Genomic DNA, 27,531 nt, shown 5'->3' on the forward strand with positions numbered 1-27,531 from the left:
ATTGTAGGACATTATGTTGAAACATTTCTTTTTTAAGACAATTAGTTGTCTCACTCGTTGAGTTGACATAGTATATAATTCATAAAGAACTTATTCGTCCACTCTCGACTGGATAAACCTTCTTTGTACAGATATTCTAAAAATGTCATAGTTGGAAAATTATGTTGTTTATGTTTAATCAAACTTGGAATCAGTTTCCAAATATTTATCTCCACAGAGAAGTGATGAATGGTTAATACATAATAGCTTACAATCCAAATGTATCTCAAGATACAAAATGATGTAACATAATGTCTGAAGTAGCCACAGCAATCTTGCGGTCCTCTATATATACGTATTTTATTCCTTTAATGCTGTGGATAGTCAGTGAAGAGTAAATTTAATTGTACTCCGTTGCTGAGAATATTTTGAAGGTAGTACTAGTTAGATTGTAACTTGCAGCTTGTAATCTAACAAGCAAGTTTCATTAAAGAACTGAAGAAATTTTCTAAATTTCTGAGACTTTGATGGTGATTTAGGATGTACAGGTTTGGAAAGGAAATAAGCATCAGAGTGCATTTTAAGAAAAATAATAATTTATTTTTATTATGTTTCATTCATATTTTTTGAAACTTATCAACTTAACAAAATACCAGATAAAGTAATTAATGTTTCAAGATTTCAGAAAGGAGGTTAACATTCTTATAGATTTGATTTATTTTGAAATATGTTATTATTATTATCATTGGCCGGATTACTTCTCAAATATGTGAAATGCTTTTCTGTACTGAAATACTTTCCCATACCTTAGTGGTTCATCATGACTCACAATTATGTCTTTTATGTGTATTGTACTCAAGACTGCATTAGGTTATTTATATACAAAATATAGTATTTCAAAATCTTGTAAAAAGTCAGTACACATTTAAAAATAAATTAAATTATAAAAGTGACATACATATAACAGATCAGATTTGATTATATTAAATCGTTACATTAAAAATATGTTCAAATTTTATAGTAATTGTGTAGAAACTTATTCGCAAAAGTCGTATTGCACTGCGCATTAAGATGCTATGAAACGTATATTTTCAAATGATAGAAAGATGTTAAACTATGAAAAGAGATTTGTGATGAAGTTCGTATTTTCATCAATTATATAACTAGAATTCAAACTAAAAGAGGAAAAATTATAAAAATACAAAATAATTACCCCATATTTTTGAATCCATTGCAGAAAATGAAGTATTGAACTTAACAAATTATGGCAGTGGATTCGTTAGTGTAATGCATGCAAAGTCATCTGAAATTTATAAAAATATAGACATTATATTGTGCAGCCATAGACAAAGGAAAATAGTATATTTTAAGTACATTATATATTTCATAGAATACACTACTTTCTTTTGTCGCAGACTTTACATTGAAATCAACACTGTAGTAGAAATACGTAAGTACATGGAAATTTAATACTTGCACAAATCAAGCTATGGTAAAAAATCAAGAAGTTGAGAAATGATAATAAATTGCTCCAAATGTGCAACAAAACGGATTGTAGATTTAGGACATGGTTTTTAATTTTTAAAATTAGAATTTGAAAGTGAAACTGATATCAGCATCCATACAGAAATATCAGATTGCTGAATATCCTTCTTATTATGTCAACTTACTAAAGAAACATGTGGTTTCAACTATACTTTTCTCATACATTTTCATAAATTCCATTCCTTATTTTTGATTAATAGTGCATGATATATCATATTGTGTTTCAAATAATTTATAAAAAAAATGGAATTTGTAATAATAGGTTTACTTCAACTTAAAATCGCAATATGAGAAATGTTTCCAACTATTTTATAAAATCAAAATCTCATTTATGATAATGATTTCACCATATTACAATTTTAAATTAAAAACATGCATATCAGATAGAAAGAGTATTGTATAGTTAGTTGTTAATTATAAATATCAGAAATTACAAATTAAACTTAAAATACATGACATGTATAACAATGTAACATTAATTAGCTGCTGCTTAGGACACGTTTACCTCTTTTGAACACTCAATATACAAGTAATGATATGTTTCTCAGGGCATTATGTTTCTCTCTTTGAAATAAATTAGAACCTTCAATATTAATATAATTCTTCATAGCAAATTGTGCTGTATTGTTTGTATTGTTAAAGATTTTTAATTTGAAAATTACACATATGTTTTTCAATTATTTCAACTTCATGTACTTGTAAACAAATTAAGTCTTGCACTTCAGGTTGATTTTGTGCAGTATGTCTTGCATTTCACATTGTTAAATGTTATAAAGAAATCTTTAAAGCGGTTAGAAATTGGGAATTAATGATCTGCTGAAATATCAGCTCTTTTACCAACACCAAAGTCATACATCGGAATTCTTTTTCCTAGGCCGAAATTATACATCCTTCTTCCCGGCCTACGAATTTCATATCCTAGAGTCTTCTTTCCAAGACCTATAAACTTGTAGCGTGGATTGCGTTTCTCAATATCTTCAGCATCATCAACCCAGTAGTTGCTAGCTTCTTCCTCACGTTTAACGAGATGATACGAATTTGCAGCGCTGCCATCTTTATCTTGCATATCAACGCGATTTATGTTTTGAGATCCTTTGTCTGCTCCTGTGGAGTTCTCACTAACTGTTTGTGAAGACTTGTTAGCTGATCCGTGTTCGTGTTCATCATTATTCTTTGATTTATCTTTGTCCAGTTCTTCCTTCAATGCTGCAATATCTTGTGGTGCAACTTCTCTCTTACCAAGCCCAAAAGCAAAGCGGTGTTCACCTCGTTTGTCGGCTTCATCTTGCCAATATTCTTCGTCCTGGTCAAATTGATCACCGTCGCTGTAACCTGGATCTCTCTTACCAAGTCCAAAGTTGAATCTACTGTTAGACAATCTTGGAACAGGACGTTTACCAAGTCCGAAGGCATAATCACGCATTCCGCGTTTACCAAGGCCAAAATCATACATTCCTGATTTTTTACCGAGTCCAAAACCGTACAAACGTTGCATATCACGTTTTCCAAGGCCGAAGTTAAAAGACCGAGCACGTTTACCAAGCCCAAAAGAATAGAGTCGGTTGTTCCTTTTCTCCTCCTCAGTATCATCATCATATTCCTCTTGATTGTTTTCTTCCTCTGGATAGTCATCTTCGTATGACCAAGATCTCTTACCAAGTCCAAAACTATACATTTCACTCGGTCTGACGCGTTTCCCTAAGCCAAATGAATAAAGGTTACTCGGTGGAGATCGTTTGCCAAGTCCAAAACTGTACAAACCAGGAGAACGTTTACCAAGGCCAAAGTTATAAACAGGAAGACGTTTGTATTCAGAGAGAGAAGTGTAGGCTCTCTTCCCAAGACCAAAATTATACAATCGTTTGTAGAGATCTAGTGTTGCTTCATCTATGTCGTCAACTGGTACTTCCCTGGATGCTCCAGAAGTTTCTAAGTCTTCTGCCATAACAGAGAGGATGAAAACAACGAAAACGAAGATCCAACATTTGAACGAAGACATATTGTCTGAAAAGAGAAAAATAAGACAACATTGTGAATATACGTTATGTATAGGATACGTTTTTCACATATTAATAATGTTTTCAGATTAGTTACTAAATATCATATTCAATATGGAAAACAATTCACAACTATACACATGTATGAAATTCATAAAGTTCCGTAAGGCAGTTCACTGGACATTACCAAAGAAAACAAATTAGATATTTTAATCAGTATAATATATGTTTGTAGTAGTAGGACTCATATATCTATTTCTTCTCTTAATTGTTAGAAAATGTGGTGTCAATATCTGTAGAAAACTAAAATTAAAGTTGCAACGTTTGTAATGTTTCTGGAAACTTCAATGCAGATAATGTATATAATCACTGTAAATGACATAATTTACCCAGAAGTGGAATACTTCGATCATCTATACGAGAAAAATGTGAATACCAAAGCCAAAGTTATAAACATGAAGATGTTTGTATTCAGAGAGAGAAATGTAGGCTTTCTTCACTAATTTTTCCATCATTATTCACTTGCTTTGATCATAGTCTACCTTAGCCTAACAGGCATAATCGTGGGACGTTAAACTCAAAGATTTCATTTCATTTTAATAATATTCCTGCATTGTAGTTAAGGTGTATAAAACACGAATGTTCAAAATATGTCAGGAAGCGTTTTTCTTCAGTAATGAGGAGTGAGAAAAATTATTCTTTTTTGATTAAGAGATATGAACTTAAGAACGAACTTATATCAGAAACATGATTCCTTTCTAAACTTGCAAAGATTAGGGAGTTCACCACGTAAAATTGGAATTGATGCTGAGTAAAATTATAAGTTGTATCTAAGATCACAACTCTGACAAAAATATACTATAAATTGCCGATTTTACGAATAGAAATTCGGAGATCAAATGATATAGGCTTTCCTCAATAAATACAGGATGCTCAGGAACTCCATTATTTGGGAAAGTAATAAATTCTAATCTAAAAATACACACCAATTATTACATCTCGAAAGTACGAAGGTTGCCATTTTAATGAACGTGTTTTAAACAAAAGATCACTGAAGTGATGACTTTCATTACTGATAGAAAGAACACCACCAAGTTTCCCCGATTTGTGATGGTTCCTTTGGATAGCGTGTACAGACAGTGATGATGACCATATCGTTGAACTGTCTTGAAAGTACCGTTTTCAGTATGCGACATGATGTGGGAGGAAGATGATCGTGTCTTTGTTGATGAGTTTTAAAAAAATAAGGGTCTGTCAGTAGCAACGTAATGTGCATTTTGCATCTCCAGCGAGCTGCAGTTGTATCAGTATTTAACACCATCACTTGAGCGATGGATTTACATTAATTTGAAGCGGAATTTTGCGCACTTCCGGAAATAACTAACTAACTAAATAAATAAATCCCGTATCTTCTTTGGTATTTAATTTACTAACTTCTCAAATAAAAGAGTTCTTTCGGATCCTGTACAATGACATCGTAAAATTACAACAAATTTCTTGACTAATACTCCAATGGCGTAGTCTTATCGAACCCGCAAAATGTAAAATATAATGTACATATAGCCTAATTACAGTTAAAATTTACGTGACACCATACCGTACTCAAAGGATGAACGGTTGCTAAGTGGTAGAGCACTTATCTCACACTGCTCCCTGAAGAGGATCCCTGATCCCATTCTCAGAAAAGTTAGTTTGTGGAAGACAATATCGTGTTCGTCGGTTTTCTCGTGATATTCCTATTTCCTCTCACTTCCTCATTCTACCAATTCTTCCATTATTATTCACCTGCTTTAATAATCGTTTCCCTTAGCAGCATAATCGTGGAACGTTAAACTCAAAGGTTTCATTTCATTTTCATTTCACACCAGTGATGGGTCCTAGACGGACTTCTGGGGGGACGGTGGGTTTTAATACTGCTACTTAGAGCTACTTTTAACAGCTCAAAATACTGGGATGGGATCTATTTATATATAAAATAAGAAAATTTCCTTTTCTGGGAGCAATCGCCCCTATCGCCCACCCCTGAATCCGTTCCTGTTTCATACAGTACTTAATATGTAACAAAGAAACTTGACTTTAATTATCACTGCATAGAAGACAAAAGAAAAATTCAAAATATGTAGTTATGATTTATCGTTTTAATGTGGTTCATGCTATACTAAGTCAAGAATTTTTTATCCTCCACAATATGTAGTGTTCTTTTAAATCCCGTTATACAAGGTCAAGTACAATGTGGTCCAGAAGTGGGGGTACTCCTAATTGGTGTTTTCTGATGGTTTTAGGTTTTACCCACATTTCTTTGGTAATATTGCTTGGCATTGTTTGGTAACGTTGCTTGGTATTGTCTGCTAGTATTGTTTGGCATTGTCTGGCAACATTCCTATTCGTGTTTATTTGTTTTCTGCTGTTTTCTGAGTGGTAACAATTATTTGCAGTGAAGTCCGAGTAATCAACAATGTGTGATCAAAGTCCATATTGTATTGAATAAAGATTAGTTGTTGTTTGCCCTCTAAGAAGTCCAAATATGTCGACACCAGACAATGCTTTCTGGGGTTTCATAAAGCAACAAGTAAGAAACACTCGGTATCATACAACGCAGGAATTACGAGCACCTGTGGAACATGCCTTCACACACGTGACTCCGGAGTATCTTCGCAAAACATCTTCGAGAAATTGGCGCACAATTCAGTTGTATTACGACATGGATGGTGATCATACCGATGTTTATGACTCTTAAGACTGCACAGACACTCTACAATAACTAACACTATACTGTTGAAACTAAAGGGGGGTTACGCTAACTTCCAGACCATCCTGTATTTGTAAGAACATTCCAAATAACCTCGTTGCTAATGATGGCAAATATATTTTTAAGGAATAAACGAAACTTCCCTGAAGTATGATCAAAATTATGCATTTATATCACCCTGTGCTCAAATATAACCTTAAGCTAATATAATGTAGAAATATGATTTTATATGATAGGCAAAAATTGTTCATTTGTCTTCACAAGAAACGAAAATATGTATAGGCCTATATTTGACTAAAGAAGTATGCAAAAAGATGCAAAAATAGAAATATACGACTTATCATAGAAACTAGTGCACTAATTATAATTATTATACTATTCATTATATGAATCTCTCTCGGAATTGCTGGAATTACTCTTTGCAACACCAAATGAAGCCTTTATGTTTCTGATAATAATGTAGTTGTTATTATTATTGTTATTTCATTGTTTTCAAATTATGCTCTGCATAAGTTTCGGAAGTCTTTAAGAATGGCTATGTGCGTCCGTCTGTCTGTCAACAGGCATAAGAGCAAAACGGTAAGACATCGAGAAGCGGTCTATTGCTATCAATTCAGTGCCCCAAGAATAGATTTCGTCATCTTCATCAACCCAATGTTTAAACCGGAAGTGTAAGAAGACAATCTTGGTCAGTTTCAACATTTAGAAACATAGAAAAAATGGTAATATACTACAGTATGCGGCAAAACTAAAGGTACTGAAATCAGATTGTTGACATTTATTTATTTATTGTACAACATAATGAAACATAAGAAAGGTTAGCAAATGGATGTCAAATAAATGTTACTCAACACACATTGTAAATTTACAAGGAATCATTCCTATACAACATGTGTTCAAAATGTTGAACATTATGTCGCACATATTCTTCATAGCGGTCCTGTAGATCGATGAACATGTTAGTGAACACGGTTTGGTGGAATGACAAAGCAAATGACCGAATCTTTTCTCTTAACTCCGGTATAGTGTTAGGAAGTTATATGTTCGGAAAATTGCTTCCTTCAGTAAACCCCGAATGGAGGCATCTAGAGTCATGAGATGAGGGGAGTGGGGAGGATATGGAAAATCCGTTCCACAGGAAATCAAGTGATGTCCAAACTCTTGTGAGCCGAAGGGTAAGTTACTCACTTGCAGTTTGGACAATAGCTTCGTCTTCCTGTATCCGTTGTTGTTATAACGACAGATTTTTTTCGTACGGTGAAAGCCGCACAAATCATGCAAGACAGAGACAATACTCAACTGTCGATTGAAGTGGAGATCAAAGTACACATGGCTTTTCGTCACTTAACTATATGTTACTGATTATATCTTCATCTTCATATGCCATAGCTAACACTCCAGAGAAATACAGTAGACGTTCACGCTAATCTCCTGCAGTGAGACGCTGCTCCACACCGTATGAGCGAAAACATTGCTCAACAGTAAGTACCTTCTCCTCTGTAGTAAGCCATATTATCTTCGCACCAACTGCACACTACGCAAATCCACACACAACTGAGCACACATGTGGCACTCACAGCTCATACCACATTGCATCTGAGCGCCACTCGTACGCGAATTTCTTACTGTTTTTTTTTTTGCCGCATGCTGTATAATTAGTTATTGTGCATTTATAATTTTCTATGTAGAACCAAGAAAAAATAACTTGTACTGACCACATATTGACGTTTAACCTTCTTGGTCATACATTCGGTCTCAGTGTCATACGGCTTCTTTCATCTCAATATTACCTACCGGGATATTGATGGAGGAAAAGTTACGATAATTTTTCTAATTACTATTATTATTTATAATACCTAAATTATCTAAATGCATTCTACTCTATTCAGAACAGGTTATAATTCCCATAAGTAGCATGAAGTTAATGCTTCATATATCGTCGACTTCAATATGTGCAGGAAATGATGCAAGAAAAACCTTGCTCCAGATATCTTTACCCCTTAATTTTTCAATGGGACACATTTTACAGAGTATCATAAACCCATAAGCTGTATTGAAATCAGATGAGAACATAAAAAATAAATCTCAACACTGACTGGGATCGAACTACTACTAAGTAAACCCTATTCTACCCCTATACGTCGAGTTACTAGTATACTACCAGCGAACACCCCATACATATGCTCGCAGTAAAATGATAACCATGATGCTAATTTAATTTCAAAGTATCTGAAATTGTGTACAAAAATAAACTCTTAAAGCAATTTCTTTCTTTCCCCTCGTTTTTAATACCCAACGATTATGCACCAAGGATAAGACAAATGGTGATGATGAGATGGTTGTTAATGGTGGAGACGAAAGTAGGCGATGCCAGGAAAATTCCGATGAAACCAATGTACTTGGTGTTTGTAAACCATAAAGCCCAGCTGGCGGCAGCTGTCATCAGACTAGGAACAACACATGTCACAGGTTTAAAGCAACTTCAAGTATGAGGAAAGGAATTACGTACTAATATAATTTTCCCAAATCTAAATATCTCTTTTCGTGAAAATTATGTAGAACAGAATGTTCCGTTATGTCTAAAGATAAAATTAAATCAAAAGTATTAGAAAATACTGGTGGGCCATTAAATAGATTGAAAATTAGACAGAATTGGAAGACAGTATGGATAATGACACAGGTCCCTCTTTCTTAAGGGATTTACTTAATTCTAATATACCTGTATATCTCAACGAAAAACTTGATTTCATGAAACAGCACTATTTTGTCTCACAATATAGTATCACTGATTTGACGTGTCTTATATAAGTGACTTTTCCATCAAGTTGAGAAAAATTACAATCAGAATTTATAGTTCAAAAGGTTGCAAATTAAAAATATAAATTTACATAACAAACAACTTTGTGTTGTTTCACTTTATATAACACAAAGTCTAAACTAATTGTTTTTAATAATTTGTAATATGTTACTACATTTTAAAAACATCTCGTTTTGCTAAAGTGAACATCGAAATTCACTTATAAATTAAATAATTGTGGAAGTTTTGAAATTCTGGTTCTGAAATTCAGTTTTTTTCTTTTCTTTCTTTTTTTTTTTACATCCAGAAGCTTTTTCCTCTTTTACCACACATCGACTTTTGCTCCCACGGGAAAGGGCAGTTGATCACATAGTATCCCCTTCCCAATCCTAAATCCCAACATCACGTTCTCTCGACTAAAAATGCACTCCCCAAATCCCTCGAAAGCATCACTATGTTCTTTGTCCATCTATGTCCTATTCCCCGTCTTCTTCAATCTCTTCTCCCTATGTTTTCGTTTTCTTATTGCTTGCTTTTTGTGTTTTCTTTTCCCTCTTACACCCACCACCTCCGCAAAACATGTTCCTAGATGTAAAGAAAATGGATCAACAAAATGAAGAAAGAAAGATTCCGTACTGACATTTTAACAAGAAAACTGTTGTAACAGGATTTTGCTTATAGAATTTCGATACCATTCTTATAGAACAGTACATGCATTTTACATTTCCTGTAATGTTTCATGAAGCGTGTATTAAAGAAGGAATCTTATTATCTTTATTTTTTTTTAAAATAAGAAAGAGCTATTTTTTCCTTTAATATAGGGCATATTTAAGAAACCACACCCACTTATACTTGAGAATTAAGGCTGTGAGGCCGTTAGATTGCAAGCGACCCCTTCTAGGCCACTTGCTGGTTTTCATATGAATGCTATATATAGCACTGGTATATATAATGCTATATATAGCATTTATAATGCTATATAAATGCTATATATAAATGCTATGTATACCACTGGTTCTTACATATCTGAAAGACTGAAAGATCTTACATTTTTTCGTCCTGTCTTTAATGAAAATTGTAGAACACCTGTTTTTACCTAACAGCAAGAGCAAATTAGCACAGGTTCCTCTTATTTACGAACCTAAAAATATTTTATTATAAATTTGCATAACATTATTTTAGTTCATAAACCGCCTACAAAACTCTGACGTAAGGACCACCAATAACAGTTTCTGGAATTCAAAATAGGGCTGCTGAAATTTAGCTTTACAGTTTTTCGGTATATTTCAGTATTCGGTATACATACATAACATCCTGTATATGTATGTATATATGTGTAATCTCTGCATATTCTTTTTTTATTTATTTATTTTTCTTTCTTTTACGGATATTTATGATTCTCGAATGCACATTTTACTACAATTTGTTGTTATTTCGTTTCAATAGTAGGGGACAATATTGTTATTACTATTAGGTAACTGTGTGAAAATCTGTCTTCTTCAAAGTATATGTGAATATCTCAATATACTAAAAACTCAGTCGAGCTTCCTGTTGGTTTTGTATAGCGTGGCACATAGAACTGGAAGTCAGGTTTCGATTCCTTGCAGGAGATTAATATATAGTTTTGCCCATGAGACAAGAAATAAGTTTTTTTTTCACACATATTTAATTGATAGAATTATTGTTACATATACATATATTAGATATAACCATAAGTAATTACATAAGAATTGTAAAATAACAATGATTATTTAAAAAACTGTTATAATAAAACTTTCAAATGAAACAGTAAATATCTATTCTACGGTACTTTGTTCCCATGACGTTCGGCAGGTAATACTAAATCTTCTGCTTTCAAAGGCTCCAACCTGTCATGTTATGTCACTGTCTTGACGTACGGTACAGCATTCATGCCGGTTTTTTTTTTCATATAAACTTATTGACTATGAGCTGTCTCTCCATACTCCTTGCTCGGTTGCTACATAAATTGATGCACCAATGAGGTCTGTTTTTACTCCTAACCTCCTTCTCCGTAATTACAGAAGAAAGACTTCTAGCTCTTTACTAGTTCGTTTTATGTCTCGTCTCGATTACAGGAAGTTTTTAACCGACTGCAGCAAAAGGAGATTTTCAGTTTGACTTGTATTATATGTAAGTATATGGATCTTTGTAGGGATATATGCGATTATATCATGAATTCTTGGTCATATTTCCACGCGGTTTTTACGTTTGTATAAGCAGCTTCCAAGAAAGGTTTATACATATAAAATATTGTTTAAGAAATGGTAGTTAATTAGTTACGTTTTTTAAAAATATCACATAACTCCTGCAATGCTTAATGAGAAAATTTATCCTAAAATATGCTGCAACCAGAAATTCAACCTACTAATCTGGATTATATACAATAAATTTGGTTACATACAGCGAATAAGTGTAAGAATCATTTTTAGGCAGCTTTCTCCAAATGATTTACACATAACACTGGTGGTGGATTATTATATCGTTGCCGATGTTGCAATTGTTTAATCTCGATCATGTTCAACTGTTGCAAGAATATCATCTACTTTTTCTGTGATTGGTCGCCCACACCGCGGAGCATCTTGGAAATCAAAATTTTCAGAACAAATTATTTTACCTGTTGTATGTCTCTCTTTACTGTTTGAAGTGCCCAAATATCGGGAGTCTACTAACAGCAAACCTATAGGGAGTCATGATGACTCATAGGTGTAGAGTTTTCATCTGGTTTGAAGACTCGGAGGTTTGATCCCAGGCTTTTTTAGTTTGTAAAAGATACATTGATAGAAAGAGAGAGAATAGGAGAGGGATAGAGAGAGAGAGAGAGAGTGAGAGAGTGAGAGAGAGAGAGATTTAAATATAGGAAAAGAGACGGATAGGTTACATAAGAATGGTTAGAATTAGAGAAATAAATGGTTGAGGAGCATATATAAGTGGCCTATTACGAGGAAGATTGTGATTTTGTGAAGCATACTATTTACCATTCTCATACTGTGATTTAAATTATATAATTTCAATATGCTAATTACCTACGAAAGCACTACTGCATATGATATGTTTTGTCCTTCTCTTCCATCTTTGAGATTGACGAAGTCGGTTCCAGAAGTACTTAAAACATCCGTACTGTCTAAATCAGCGTTTCCCAACCGGTGTGCCGCGGCACACTGGTGTGCCACGAATGGTCCGCTGGTGTGCCGCGAGGAAATCGAAATAAAATTATTAATTCATGGCAATCAAATTGGAAAACATAGGGGAAGATGTATGTATTTCACATTACCATGAACCTCTACTATGAAACTACAATTTTAATTTTCATACTCGGTTACCTTTCTGTACATTTTTAATGTTGAAAAAAGTATTTGCTATCATTGTTATGATCATTATTGCTTCTTTATTGTTGCAGACTGTTCCGTAATATCATTCAATCTTTTCGACAAATGCAACATGCATACAAATGTGTTTTAAAAGTAAAAGAGATTTGCTTGTTCGTTCGATATTTAGTGATCTTCCTTCTTAGTGAAAGGTTGGATCTAGTTTTCAAAAAATAAAGCATATTTTTAAAAACCTGAGTCTTATATCTCATTGCAATTGTTTTCTATTTTCAAATTAAAATGAAAAATAAGCATAATAATTTACCGAAAACCAGTCATCGAGCTTTCTTCTCTGTGAGATCATTAATCACAGAAATAAATTACCACGGTATTTTATATTTGCAAATAATAATAATAATAATAATAATAATAATAATAATAATAATAATAATAATAATAATAATAATAATAATAATAATAATATCTACTTGAGTGTGCCGCGAGAATTCAAGTTACACCTGTAGTGTGCCGCAAGTTGAAAAAGGTTGGGAAACGCTGGTCTAAATCCTCCAGATAGCGAAAGACTGAAAGTGACCCCGCTGTAGATTTAGAAACAGTTGTATTCAGTCTGCTAATCACTGTTCACCACAAAGCATAGGAACAAATCAATGCCTGCTCTTGTTCAGTAGCGTATTTTACTATGAGGTGTTCTTATCCCATCTATCGTTTCAAATTAAGACAAAGTAGTTTAAAAAATTTTCAAGTTAATAAGAATTCATAGACATATCATGATAAACTGTAAATAAAGAATATAAAAAATAATATACTTGGTTAATAGCAATAATGGAATATCTAATTCCTCAATAATCTTGTTCTCAAAACTTAAAAAAGAAATGTTGAATTCAAGAAACAACCTGCAGAGAAACACGCTTCAACGCTTCTGCTCCTGTTATATTATTTCTATGTTTATACGAGTATACTTAGCAATATTAATGCGATCATCATTTCTATAAGCTCTCTAGAATGAAAGACATTCGAATGCGTGACGAATACAAACAACATTTATCTATACTAACATATAAAAAAAACATATTTATATATCTGTTTGTGTGTGTTTTTTAATCATCTATTCACATAGAAAATAGTCACCTAAAACCATCAAACTTTGTGTAGACGCATCTTCACCAAATCTAATTGTGTATAAAACCCCCTTTTTTTAAAAGAAAGTTTAGATTCTGGAAGGGGAGGTTTGGTACGTGTCACAAATTTTGAGTTTTCTGGAAGTATAATCTCAGAAGTTGTTCAAGTTAGACAATACAAATTATACTACGGTGTTGCAGGTTGGGTCCTGTTTGGTTCTTGCACTTTTGCTATTAACTCATAATTTCTTTTAAACTCCACATCTAGATAACTAGCATATATTCACAGAGAACGAGCAGGTGACAATAAACAGTGCTACAATTTGCGGTATTTTTCGAAAATTTACTTTCAATACAAGTCTTTTTTCTGAGGTTAACTGACTTCCAGAGTAATAGAGATGTAAAAGATGTTTTGAAAGTGTTTCTAAGAAATGTAGATCATGTAAATATATAACTCATATCATAGGAATAACGTTATATAGACACAGCCGAGTTCCAAGTCACGCACGTGCGCACAGATCAAAAGTACGTCTGTTATCGGAAATCTTGAAAATGGGACCAAGTTACGCTGCTGCGAGGATTAACAGATTTTACTGTAATACTATCTGATTCATTGTTTCTTCAGCGTAAAGTATTGCATTTTCATCCGAGTAATGAACTAGTAATAGTGTGCAAGCCTTCAAATTATTAGTGTTATCGGAAGTGTTCTCTTCACTTTCCAGTTACCATTTGTAAATGTAATTTGATATAAAATTATATAAACTTTCCATAGTACTACCATTCCGTCAAATTGCCTTTACACCATCAAGGTTAATCTTAAAGATACTTAATAAACTATTGTAGCCCCAATGTTCATTTGTATTAGAGTATATATATATATATATATATATATATATATATATATATATATATATATATAAACTAAATTAATAAAACTGTAATGATATTTGATACGTATAATACACTCTTTGGTGATTTTTGCAAAGAATGAAATTAATTCAAAATCAGCTTTATGGAAATAATTTTAAAGTTTCTCATCCCTGGTGAACGTTATAAATAGTAATGACTTTTAAAATTTAATTAAGAAGACAAAAACAAAAGAAAAGGAAAAACATATTCATTCTTTGAATTCGTAATCAATATATCCTATTCAAAGCGATTTCTCAACCGGTAAATACGGTTTCACAAAAAAAGAAAAGAAAAAAGCCTTCGGAGAAAGTTTACAAATTCGGTTCTAGAAATGTTGTTTTGTTCTTCATAATGACCCGTTGGAAAAATATGTATTTTTCGTGGTATCATCAATCTAGGTTCTCTTTGTTTGTTGGATGATCTCAAATTAAAATGAGATTCTTGTGTAAATGTCTTCTTGTCTTTATATTACGTGATTAATTAAGAAGCTGAAATGAACTGGGTTTCAGTATCTGTAATTTAACACGGTTTTACTTACTAAGATTAGAAAACCTTTGTTCTTCATAGAAGAAAAAAACGAAAAGAAATGTTGGACAACAGTTTTAAATACTTTATACATTCTTTAAAATAAACATTGAACGAAAAAAGAAAAAAATAATAAATAATAATCTTATCAACATATATTTGTTAAGTGCTTGACAGTGTAAAAATTCAAAGTACAAATCTCTGTAAAGAAATAGAGTTGAGCACAGAAACATGAAACTAAATAATCGAATAAAAAATGTTTCCTCGGAAAGGTAAAGAACCAGAAAGGTAAAGAAATATATAGCTAAATCAATGAATCTAGTATTGCTTTACTCACTGAGCAAGATGTCTCTACTGTAGTTTTCCTAATTTGTGGACAATGCCGCGCTGTTGGTAGACAATGAGAAAATATTAAAGGCGATCCTAAACGGAAAACAACAAGTGCTTCAAAATTCAACACGGAGGTCAAGAGCAAATGGAAAAAGTTATGATATGCAATAGAAAAGAAAGAAATAAAAAGATATAAAAGGAAAGAAAATTGGAGATCAAAATAGATCACTGGTTGGAAAAGGTGCAGAAACTCAGTTGCTTGGAGTGTAACATACAAACGCAAAATGTTTCTATACCAAATGCTGCTTCTCCTTCCCCCCGCTATGCTTTACAATTCTAGGCATGTTCTGTTCTTGTGTTGCATACCACAAATGATGCAGAAACGAATTGTTATTGGTGAAGCTCGCGACGGTGATAAAGCTGGGCTGTGCGATTGCTTTTCACGTGGTGAGAGTGAAGTTGTATTGAGCGATTGTCTTTTACTATCTACTCTTTCTAACAGGTTGTGCCACATTTATTTCACTGTCGGTGACAGATTTGTATAAGCATAGCTGTTGTTTCATACTAGTAATTGTTTGTGCAAACTCCGTTGACTTTTGAAATGTTAGGTCCCTTGTATTGAATAATTTTCTTCGTACAAATGCATCAGTAACCCTAAAACTGATTATGGAGATTTTCATCTAAACAACATATGTATTATCGACAGGTCGATTGTTTCTTCAATTCTAGCACGAAATTAGTTATGGTTTGATGAGGCTTCTGTTTGATCGAAAGAATTATATATATATATATATATATATATATATATATATATATATATATATGCAAATAACCACTCGCCTGGAGCAAGTGGTTCATCGGTGAGGGCGAGTATTTAATATCATACCAAAGGTAAGTAAATGATTTCTATTGTGGGATGTGGACTAGTAGCTTTTTTCTTGGGCGAGTAAAATTTTGTTGCCTATTAGCATCCCTGATATATATATATATTAGAAATGAGATTTATAATTATTACTAAGTAGTGGCTATTCATAGCTGCTTAATCTCTTCGTGTCATTTTTCAACTGGCAAAGCTGGACAAATTATATTAATGCTCGAATCTGTCAAGGTATTGTTGCAGTCGATCCGCTATACTATGAAATGTGAAATGCGGTATAGACATTTTCTTTAAGGGTACCGGTAGCTTCTTTACTTTGTGCACCAATATTATTTTAAAATGGAATTTAAGTTTCCAAAACCTAATTACCGTTACTTACACACAATTTAATCTTGAACACAAAACCTCTCATATACACTAGGGTGGATCGAAAAAAATCAAAAGTTGTCCAATGAAATAACGCTAGGTGGCAAAAGTTGTGTATTGACTAGTATAATATTCGTGATTTTTTTTCATAATTTTTGTACTTCATCTTCATTACCCCCAAGGGCCTTAAAATTTTGAATTGTTTTATGAAAATTTGAATTTTTTGAAAATATTGACTTTTTTTAAAGCTCCAATGAAATCGAACTAGTTGACGAAAGTTGCATAATGACTGGGTTGTCTACACCATTCATGAATTTTAAAATAATTTGCATCTTTATTCCCCGCGAGGGCCTGAAATCTTGCAGTTTTTATGGTATATTCTAAAGCATATTCTACAACATTTATATGGCGTAACAGTGGGTCCTCAACAATTCTCGGGAACTATAGGAAAAAGTTTAGCCAATTCTAAGAATTTACCAATCGTTAATTTTCAAGCGAATGAAGAAACTTTGCCGTCCATGAAAGAAAAAGACGTCAGAAACCGTATCACAGATCAGATATGTGTGGGATATTTGCAAAGCAATCTCTGCTGGTGAGTGTTCACCAAATCTTGCATCAAGAAGTCCCGTACAAGATGGATCACTACTGCTAACATTGCGCTTAGAAGATACATAAGCATTACTGACCCATCTTCGAACTTAAAGGACCTCATTACATTCATCATGAAACTATTCTCCGATGTGGTTTTACATTAAATGTAACCATACTATCAAGGATGCTTCTGTGAACTTATATCGAATTATAGCCTTTTCACGGTATTTAAGCACTGAACTGAAGCTCATTGTAGATAGGACCAATGGTTTCTTCGTGCATCACGGGAATTTAGTGGTATATATGCTCGCCGATGATCGAAAGCATATTCCAGAACTAGTTATGTGTAGAATCCTTGACGCAAGGTCAAAAACTCAAACCAAACACCTCCTCTACCCAAGTTCAATATTCCAGCAATATACTTTAGTGCTCAGTATTATATTGACCTAATCAACTGGCAGAAATGCGAAGTAACCGAGCCACCCCTTACGAGCCATTTGTCGAAGGAGGATCTATAGATATGTGTAACAGGAGGTTCTTCTGTCCTTCCTCCTGCTTTCTACTTGACATGTCATATCCAAGCAGTCGAGATGTGCATTAAAACTGTTACCGAAGTTTTGTCTGAAGTGTGTGGTGTTTTAGCTCGAGACAGATTTATCAGAGCAAGGACAATTATGCCAACAGTCGAAACCAAATCTTAATACAAACTAACGAGTTAAAGAGATAATGTCCAAAGGTAGGGTGGATGGGATGCGAGGATGAGCGGAACTCCTCGTGGTAGTTTTGAGTGCTTCTGGGAAACAGCAAAGAGCTGCATATCAAAAATAATTTCAATGCAAAATTGTTAAATTTACATAGTGTATCTTAATATTATGTTTAATACACTTTTAGATATTACTCTGAAACTGGATTTTGAAACTTGGAGGGTAACGAAGATGAAGGAAAAATATTTTTAAAAATCATCAAAATTATACTAGACACGCACAAGGCCTGAAATCTAGTAGGATATTATTTGACAACTCTTAATCATTGTCAGTGACTTCAATGAATTTTGAGATTTACTTTATAAATTCCAAAATTTTAAGGCCTGTGTAGGTAATAAGATAAAGCCTGTGTAGGTAATAAGAATTGTTATTGTTATTGTTAAACGATACGGACGTGCTTTTGAGCCGCTCCGTGAGTTTACTTCATTTTGAATGGAAAAGTGTGGTTTATTGCTGAGGAAAGTGTTTGGATTTAACATTCTACATGCCCCGGTAACTCCGAGGACATTTCATTATTTGCAGGCACGGGTCGGCACTGGGAGTGAGCTTGGTGTTTGGTGTCACCTGCCTTTTGTCATTCATTGGATTTTTGTGTAACTGGAGTTGTCTTCTTCGTGCAGTGCTTTGCCCTGTGTGGGTGATTGAGGGAACACAGTGGATTTTGTTCATTTTGTGCTGTTTTCGTGTTTTGTTGCATTGTGCAAAATGCGTGTCAGTTATTACTCGTTAAACTGCATGTCAGTTTAAAAATAATTCGAATTCTTCAACAATAACATTATCTATCAAGCCTAAGTTTAAATAATCCAACAATGAAGATAAATGCAAACTGTTCACAAGATTTATCCATCTTATCCGAAAATGAAATGTATTGTTCTCAATGCGATAAAAAATTCCCTACAAAGAAAGGATATAACATACACAAGACTAGAAAACACGCTACACAGGAACAACACTCAATTACGGAAGACTTGACGCACGAGTTGGCTAAATTAAAATCAAATATATGGGTAATAAAAAGGATTCCAAGAGGCATCCGAGGTGCTGTAGCAGACAAACTTTCTTCTATAGTTAGTGATTGTAACAACAAAAATGATTTAACTTCTTGGAAGAAATTGTTTAGATTTGCTTTCCATAATCTACGAATCCCCAGAAACCGAACAACATCCTCAGTCACTAACATAATTAAACAAAATCTAAGAGAGTGTTCTGTAGTAGAATGTCCTGCAACTTCAAGTAAGAAGATCAAACCCGACTTATCTAAACTGATTACAGCCAAAATCGCTGATTTTGATACAAGAGGTGCCTTAAGATTACTGATATCTGACGATTCTCTGGCTCCTTCAAGTGAGGAAACTTTTGCTAGTCTACAAAACAAACATCCGTCTCCTTCCAGAGTTTTAGAAATGCCGGAGCAACCAGAGTGCTTGACATCTTCTCTCCTTGTAAATGAAGACATGGTATCAAGAGCAATCCATAATTTTAAGAGTGGCTCCACTTCTGGAATCGATGGCTTATCCCCTCAACATTTGAAAGACTTAATTTCTAAATCTACAGGAGCATCAGCGTCTAATCTACTAGGCGAAATCACGAAATTGGTTAACACCATTTTAAATGGAAACGTTAATCAAGACGTGTGGCAATACCTTTTTGGAGCCAATTTGTGTGCTTTACGAAAAAAGGATGGCGGAATCAGACCTATAGCAGTTGGATGTGTTTTTCGACGACTAGCATCCAAGATAGCTGTTTCGCTCGTTTACAACCAATGCTCTCAATACTTACAACCACACCAACTGGGGTTTGCAACTAAAAAAGGTAATGAAGCTATTATACATGCCACACGGACATACATAAAGAGAAATGAAAATGCAAACAAAGTAATCTTAAAAATTGATTACAAAAATGCATTTAATTCGGTGGAAAGAGATTCAATGCTAAAAGAAGTGAAATCTTTTATGCCACATTTGTATCCTTTTTTTTGGCAAAGCTATGCTTATCCATCATTATTATTTTATGGAGAAAGAACTATCTCATCGCAAGTAGGATGCCAACAGGGAGATCCTGCAGGTCCAATGTTGTTTAGTTTGGCTATTCATCCGATTGTCCAAGCGCTTTGTTCTGAATTGAACGCCTTTTATCTGGATGATGGAACCCTAGGAGGATCGCCGAATATAGTCATAGAGGACATGAAGCATTTAATTGCAGAATCTAAGAAAATTGGGCTAGAGGTGAATCCATCGAAATGTGAACTCTATTACACATCTGGTAAAATAGACACAGACGTAGAAACCCAATTTAAAGAACTGTTGCCAGGCATACGTATTTTACAACCAGATGAATTATCGTTATTAGGGTCTCCGCTCCACGAAGAAGGGTATGATATCCATTTCGAGAAACATATGAATAGTTTCAAGGTAATAACTGAGAGACTAAAAACTTTACCAAATCACATAGCTTATTTTCTTCTCAAAAATTGCTTCGGCATTCCAAAGCTAACATACTTTTTAAGAACTGTTCCAACATGGAAAAGACCATCTAAAGTTTTACAGATAGATAATTATTTGAAAAAGGCATTACAGCTAATAATCAACTATTCCCTAAACGAAACCCAATGGACACAAGCAAGCCTTCCAGTCCGCCTAGGAGGTCTAAACATACGGAAAGCATCGGACTTGAGCCTACCAGCCTTCCTTTCCTCTTGCCATGGGGTGCGTCCACTTGTCTCCAATATTTTAAATAGTTCAGTTGACAACGTGGATATACATCACATGGATGAGGCTTTGGAAATTTGGAAGGGGATCTACAACAGTAAAATTCCTGAGACAAAAGAATTACAAAAAAGTTGGGATGCAATATTATTACAGGAAGTAATAGATAATGAAGTAATTCCTGAAAGTATAATTGACACTGTGCGTATGAAAGCTTTACAGAAAAAAGAGACCGGTGCTTGGTTGCAAGCCACGCCATCTAAAGCAATTGGAACCTTTTTAGATAACAAAGTTTTTCAAATATGTGTAGCTTTGCGTCTGGGGGTAAATATCTGCCATACATTTACTTGTACGTGCCAAAGCAGAATGGATGAAAAAGGGTTACACGCACTAAGTTGTACTAAAAGTGGAGGAAGATTAGTACGCCATGGTGAATTGAACAACATAATAAAACGAACACTGGCGAACATTGATTTTCCAAGCATTTTGGAACCACCAGGAATGTTTCGAGAAGATGGAAAGCGGCCAGATGGAATTACCCTAACTCCATGGAAAATGGGTCAACGGTTGATATGGGATGTCACATGGGTGGATACCTTTGCACCATCTTATTTGCCATCAACACAAAACGAAGCAGGTAGTGCAGCTGAAGTGGCCTGCAAGAGAAAACACTCCAAATATTCTAAACTGAAAGAAGAGCATCTTTTCGTTGCTTTTGCAACTGAAACTATGGGGGTTTTCAGCAAAGAAGCTCACAATTTTTTGAAAGAACTGGGTTCCAATTTGGTTACTAAATCAGGCGACGCCAGAAGCCAACAATTTTTAGTACAACGCATTAGTCTAGCTATACAAAGAGGTAATGCGATTAGTATCTTAAGCTCCTTCCCTTCACATAAGTTAGAAGAAATCTTTTATCTTAATTAAACATAAATTTTCCCTTATAAATTTTCAAAAATAATTCATTTTAGCGGCTCATTCTTGAAAAATATTTGATGTATAGAATATCCATTATTTAACGGATTCATAAGATCATAATGCATAAATAGCTTATATTTTTTCATATGTGTAATTTCTTGCTCTGTATCTTCATAATATCATTGTGGCATCGGTGATGAAAAATTTTAATATGAAACAGTCAGTACAATAGAAAAAAAATCGAAAGAAAATATTCAGGTTTGTTTTCATTAGATTGTATTATTTGTATCATATTTTGTAATTTAAGGTAAATATACACATTCTAGGTAACCTAAAAAAAAAATAATGCTCGATTGTTAAACTTGCATGTAAATTTATTTACAATCCATTTCGTGAAGAAAAGTAAATAAATATGTGAAATGCAAAAAAAAAAGATAAAGCAAAAATTAGTTAAAAACCATATGTGTTATAGTAGTCAATACAACTCTTTCTTAAGCAAGTGTGTAGTGATTTGGTGGATTTTAAAACTTTTCAATTTCTTAAGTGGAATTTCAAAATTTACCATACAAACTGCAAAATTTCAGGACCTTGCGGGAAATGAAGATGTAAATTATTTTTAAAACCATGAATTGTGTAGTCAATCTAGTCATTCAACTTCTGTCAACTTCTGTCACTTAGTTCGATTTCATTGGGCAGCTTTGAAAACATTTGAATATTTTTTAAAAAAATAAATTTTATAAAAATTGCAAAATTTTAAGGCCCTTGCGGTGAATGCAGATGAAGTATAAAAATTATGAAAAAATCATGAATGCTATACTAGTCAATACACAACTTTTGACACCTGGTGCTATTTGGTTGGACAACTTTTGATTTTTGTCGCTCCATCCTAATATACACTTCTTTACTCTGCTGTAGAAACTTAACATACTATTACGTACTTAATCGTTAAGAATATCTTTCCAATATAAAGGGCAAGTCAAATTGATGGATCCGATTTGAGAAATTTATTCTCTGACATCTAATAAACATATACTACTGTGACGCATATGCAAAGAAAGGTAAAGTGCAATATTCTCTTCAAATATATAAAAATGCTTTACGTGAGCACCTTACGTAATATAGCACTCATCAAGAGGATGGTCTATCACCTGCCAAACTATTTGTAGCATGTTGCGGTCAATACCAACAATTCATTTCATGCTCGCTGCTGACTCTTAGCGGCAGAAAATGGAAACTAAACTTTGAATGTCATATGTATATTTCACAGAATAATTTTTTCAAATAGGGGCCATCATTTTGATACATGTATATATAGGGGCGTAAATAAGGGCCCAGCAGACCCCGCATTGCAGGTTGCCCCAAGCCATGAGGAGACCCCAAATCGTGAAGTGGGACGTAGAGAAGGGACCCCATTCCAAGCTGTCTGCGAGAGTTCTCTCAAGTCCTTAATTACGCCACAGAATATATAGTATTTGAATCTGGAGGTTGTTCTTATTCAAATTTGTAAGAATAATCTCAAATTATTGACGAACCAAGTATTTTCACTGTTAGAAAAGATTCTCTCGTTTAATCAAACAACGTCAAAAATTTGAGCTCTTTTTCCGTGTCACTTTGTGCCCGACTTATAATCCAAACAGTATATATAACATAATACACAACGCAAAATAAGTTAACAAGATACTATATACAATATTAACTCGTAGTTGAACTAATTAAATATACTTTCAGTTGAAGAAGAAAACAGAAAACTGAGTCGAGTAAAAAACGCAAGATACTTCTTTTCGAAGAATTAGACACTACTTAATATTATATTCATTGTGTTTATGAGTATAAAACCCAAGTAAGATATACATTAAAGATATGAAATTGAAGCAAATTAAATACGAAGAAACAACATTAATGAGAAAACAAAGACACAACGGTATACAAATATAAGACATATATTGAACAAAATGTCAAAAAAAACTAATTAATTTGGAACTAAGCATATAGAAAAAGAGATACATTTTTAAAGTTTAAGAAACAAGCTTTAACTAATTAATCAATAGGAAGATGAACATGGGAAGTGTTTTTTGACATTAGTGAAATTTCCAGGAAGGAATTAGTTGCGTTGTTAAGTAAGTTTTTTGCTTTTTATTTTGTGCTGTATGCAGTGAAACCACTAATTATTTTCGAATACTTCTACAGTTAACGAGATATTTTTCGCAGGATGTCATTAGTGAGGCTGAATCTGCGTTTCATTTCATTTTTTACATAACATTTGCATTCAAAATTATAATCGTTATACATATATTCTTACTTTCAAATTCAAGTTGCAGTTCAATACAATTGCTAGTTTTGTGACTTCTTAAATTTTAGAGTTTATTTATTTAATTTAATAAATTTTAATCTGTTATTACCTGGTCTGTTTTGGGAATAGAGAGGCTTCTATTCCATCAATCTTTTATCAATCTCTCCATTTAGACACATAACTTGGTCTCTTAAACATCACATTCTTCCGAATATAATTTATTCTGAAATCATGTTCTAACTGGTATCTTTCTTATTTTGAGTAATCTTATTTCTTTGCAACTTTTGGATCTTGGTAACTCTAATCTTTTCACATTCCCTTGAACACCCCATAACTTTCAATGCTAAAATATCCTCTGTAACTCGAACGTTTACAAATTACAACCTTGATAAGTCAAATTTTAATGATTTCATAATTACATTTGCAATTCTCGGTAACTCGAACTTCCGTATCTACGAACCACTACGAGTCCCAGTTTACCACTATAAGTCGAATTTCTCTTCATGTGACCTCGGTAACTTGAAGCTATAGTTCTATGCTTTTACGTAATTATCATTGTTGTTAGTCCTGCCATCGTTGCTCATCTGCAGTGTAATTGTGTTTTAGTCATGTCTAGTATTTTATTTTTACTAGTCATGTTATTTACTTTTTTAAAAAAAATAAATCAGAACTTCAAGTTATAGAGGTTGAATGAATAAAACTTCGAGCTTCAGAGGTTATATAGTAACTTTTCATGAGAAACGAGGAACCTCGGTATCTCGAAATTTTGCTGTGGTCACCTTGATAACTCAAACTTTGATTACTCGAAAACTAGATAAGTATAATTTTTATCTACTTCCTTCAGCTTCGAATTATCGCGGTCCCACTGTACTTTCTTATTGGTTTTTGTCTTCACATAAATACTTTTTCCATTTTCTGCTTACCTACATATCAAAGGATGATTAATTGGCGTCTGTTTAGAGTTTTGCTTCTATTTCAGCACTGGAGCTACATGATAGATGGACCTACAGTTTAAAGTGTAATTCAAACCACGTCAATGAGTTCAAATTTAAATACCTTTCACCGGGAATCGTACTCGGAGCAATGCACGAAATGTCTGCGTGCTAGCCCCTAGATCGGCAGGTAGAGTACATATCAAAGGTTTCTCATGCTTTTACACAACGCCCACTTTTCTAGTTTCTCCAGTGCAATAGTATGTCCGAATCATTTCATGAATAATTTCTTAGCAATATATTCAAAATCTCACAAGCGTTATTATTTCTTAATCTTTTATAAGGATCATGCTATTATGTCTTACAAGATTGTAATGCTACTATATCCATACGTCGACGCTCCACAATATCGTTAAAACACAATCGAATATTTTAGTTCTGTTTGTAGCAATGGATAGCTAGAGTGATTATCTGTACCAAACTTGCTAATAAAGTAAAGTAATGAAATGAAATCTTTAAGTTTTACGTTCCACGGTTATACTGGTTAGTCTAAAGGAGACGATGATGATGAGAGATGAGTGAAATGGTGGAATGCAGAAAGTGGGAGGAAACGGGAAAACCCCGAGAAAACCCACGAGTACGGTGTTTTTTCCACCACAAAGTTCACACGGCACGAGCTGGGATCGAATCCGGGACCCCAAGCACCGGAGGTGAACGCTCTATCACTGAGTCGCTGCGCCCCCTTTGCTAATAAAGTCAATCCACTAACATTTGCACGGGTAACCGTGATTTTAACGGTGGTGTTCCATATCCCACTTCCTACTATTGAAATAAAGGTAGAATGTTGGAAGTTAAGCATGGGGCCATTAGATGTCAGCAAATACCCTTCGACGAAATCGAAGTTTTCAGGTGTAATTCTCTGTTCTGTCCGTAGCAAACTTTATTCACCGTTCGTGTTCTTGTTTATAATACCTGCGCAGATTTAAGATATTGACTAATGATTCGATCTGGGAGCATAGTGATAGAAGGGTAGAAAGATCATCACTGATTCAAGGGCATCCTAGTTTTATCCGAGGTCATATGACTTTGTGGTGGGTAATATTCTGTCCTTACGTTTCCGGTTTTACCGAGCTCTCTCACATTCATATTTCACCAATTTTGTTTCTAATCATTCACTTCCGTTGTTTCTCTGTTTCCATAGTCGTGAGACTTAAAATTTTATTTTGTTTCGCCCATCTTTATGGCTGAAGGAATTAGCACACCAGTCGAATGACATTGAATCCATTTATACAGTTATGGCATTCTCTTGTAGTGATTTTAACAATGTTGTCTAGAAGGGAAGTGGAAAAGAAAATATTTTATGATTGTTACAAGTTTATTTGAACTACTTAGCAGAAGGTATACAGAGGCCGGAATAGTAATTTTGCCGAATTACCGAATATCAATATAATTTTAGCAAGATCACAAAAATAACTCACAGCAGATAAACAATCACATACTTAATAGTTAAACACTTACTTTCTGAGTTTAAGCGTACCCTGCACGTTTATAGCCGATATAAATTTCCTACAAGTATTTCATCATTCTAGCAACTGTGGGCTTTAAAGTGTTCTTCTTATTTATAATCCAATAGAATACAAAATTAAATTGGAAAATTCAATATTTGAATAATTGAATATTTGAGGCGCTTAGTTTCGGGTAATCTCTCAAAACTTGTGGTGAGGCTCCATATCCACGCGTACAAAGTAACATAATTGAACAAGTTTTTTTAGCCTGAAATATTAATATTTTAAACATAATTCTGTTTCTATGGCATTCCTTTAGATGAAACATATAACAAGCGATATACAAGGTGTTTCAAAACAACACTGTCAACGTTTGAAAGGTGATTCCAAACCTCAAGATAAGGCAAAAAGTATAGACCAACCTGGGTGCACAAATGCTTCCTTTCGGAGTTATAGGCTGCTAAAAGCATGAAAAAATGAATTTTAAAGGTCCATACTCCAAACTTATGGGACCTACCGTGGTCGAGTCAAGACTTCGCTTAGGAACTAACATGTGCCCTACGCAAATATCCATGTTTCAGAATCCTGCGGTATTCACGCAACAATTTTTATAGAAGAAGTTTGGCTATGGGCATATAATTTGAAGTACTTGTCAACTACCTTATAAAATTTTTGCACAGGTATTATAGGATTCTGAAACTTCGATATTTGAATAGAGCACATAATACTTCCTAAGTAAAGTCTAGACCCGACTACGGTAGGTCCCATAGTTACGGAGCTATAGGCCTTCAAAGTTCAGTTTTTCATGTTTTCAGCAATTTATAACTTCGAAAGGAAGCATTTATGCATCCAGATTGGTCTATACTTTTTTTATTATCTTGGTGTCAGAATCACCTCCTAAACGTTGTCGGTGTTAGTTTGAAACACTCTGTATAACTCAATTTCGAAAAAAAAAATTGGATTTGTCGCCTTTTGATGCTAGGCGCCTAAATTTTGTTTTATGTAAAGAAGAAAATGATACAAACGACAAAATAATACAATATTCTGATATTTAAACCAAGATGTAATAAGCTAGTCTATATCAATAAAACATACACATGCACAACTGTTTAAAAGAGTTTATGGCATAACGTTTCTAATGTGATTTGGATCTGTTTAAAAAATGTTACCAATTATACACAAATTTATGAGTCCTGTAGGCTATTGTAGCTTTTGATAGAATCTACCAGAAAAAATGAACAATGAACCAAACAAACCACGTAGGGATCGACCAGTTGCAGATTACATAAC

General features: G+C 33.8%; 1 protein-coding gene across 1 annotated transcript in view; it reads right to left on the bottom strand.

Annotated features, from left to right (window-relative positions):
• Positions 1 to 553: 553 nt before the first annotated feature.
• The window catches only part of AstA (allatostatin A), a 333,422-nt gene continuing 306,444 nt past the window's right edge, over positions 554 to 27,531 (bottom strand). The window contains exon 2 of the mRNA XM_081738694.1: positions 554 to 3,528. Coding sequence (XP_081594820.1) covers positions 2,330 to 3,528 — 1,199 coding nt within the window. The 3' untranslated portion in view covers positions 554 to 2,329. The remainder of the gene's footprint in view (positions 3,529 to 27,531) is intronic.

This window comes from Thermobia domestica, chromosome 14 (assembly GCF_964235325.1).
Source record: "Thermobia domestica chromosome 14, izTheDome1.hap1.1, whole genome shotgun sequence".
Classification (NCBI taxonomy): Eukaryota; Metazoa; Arthropoda; class Insecta; order Zygentoma; family Lepismatidae; genus Thermobia; species Thermobia domestica.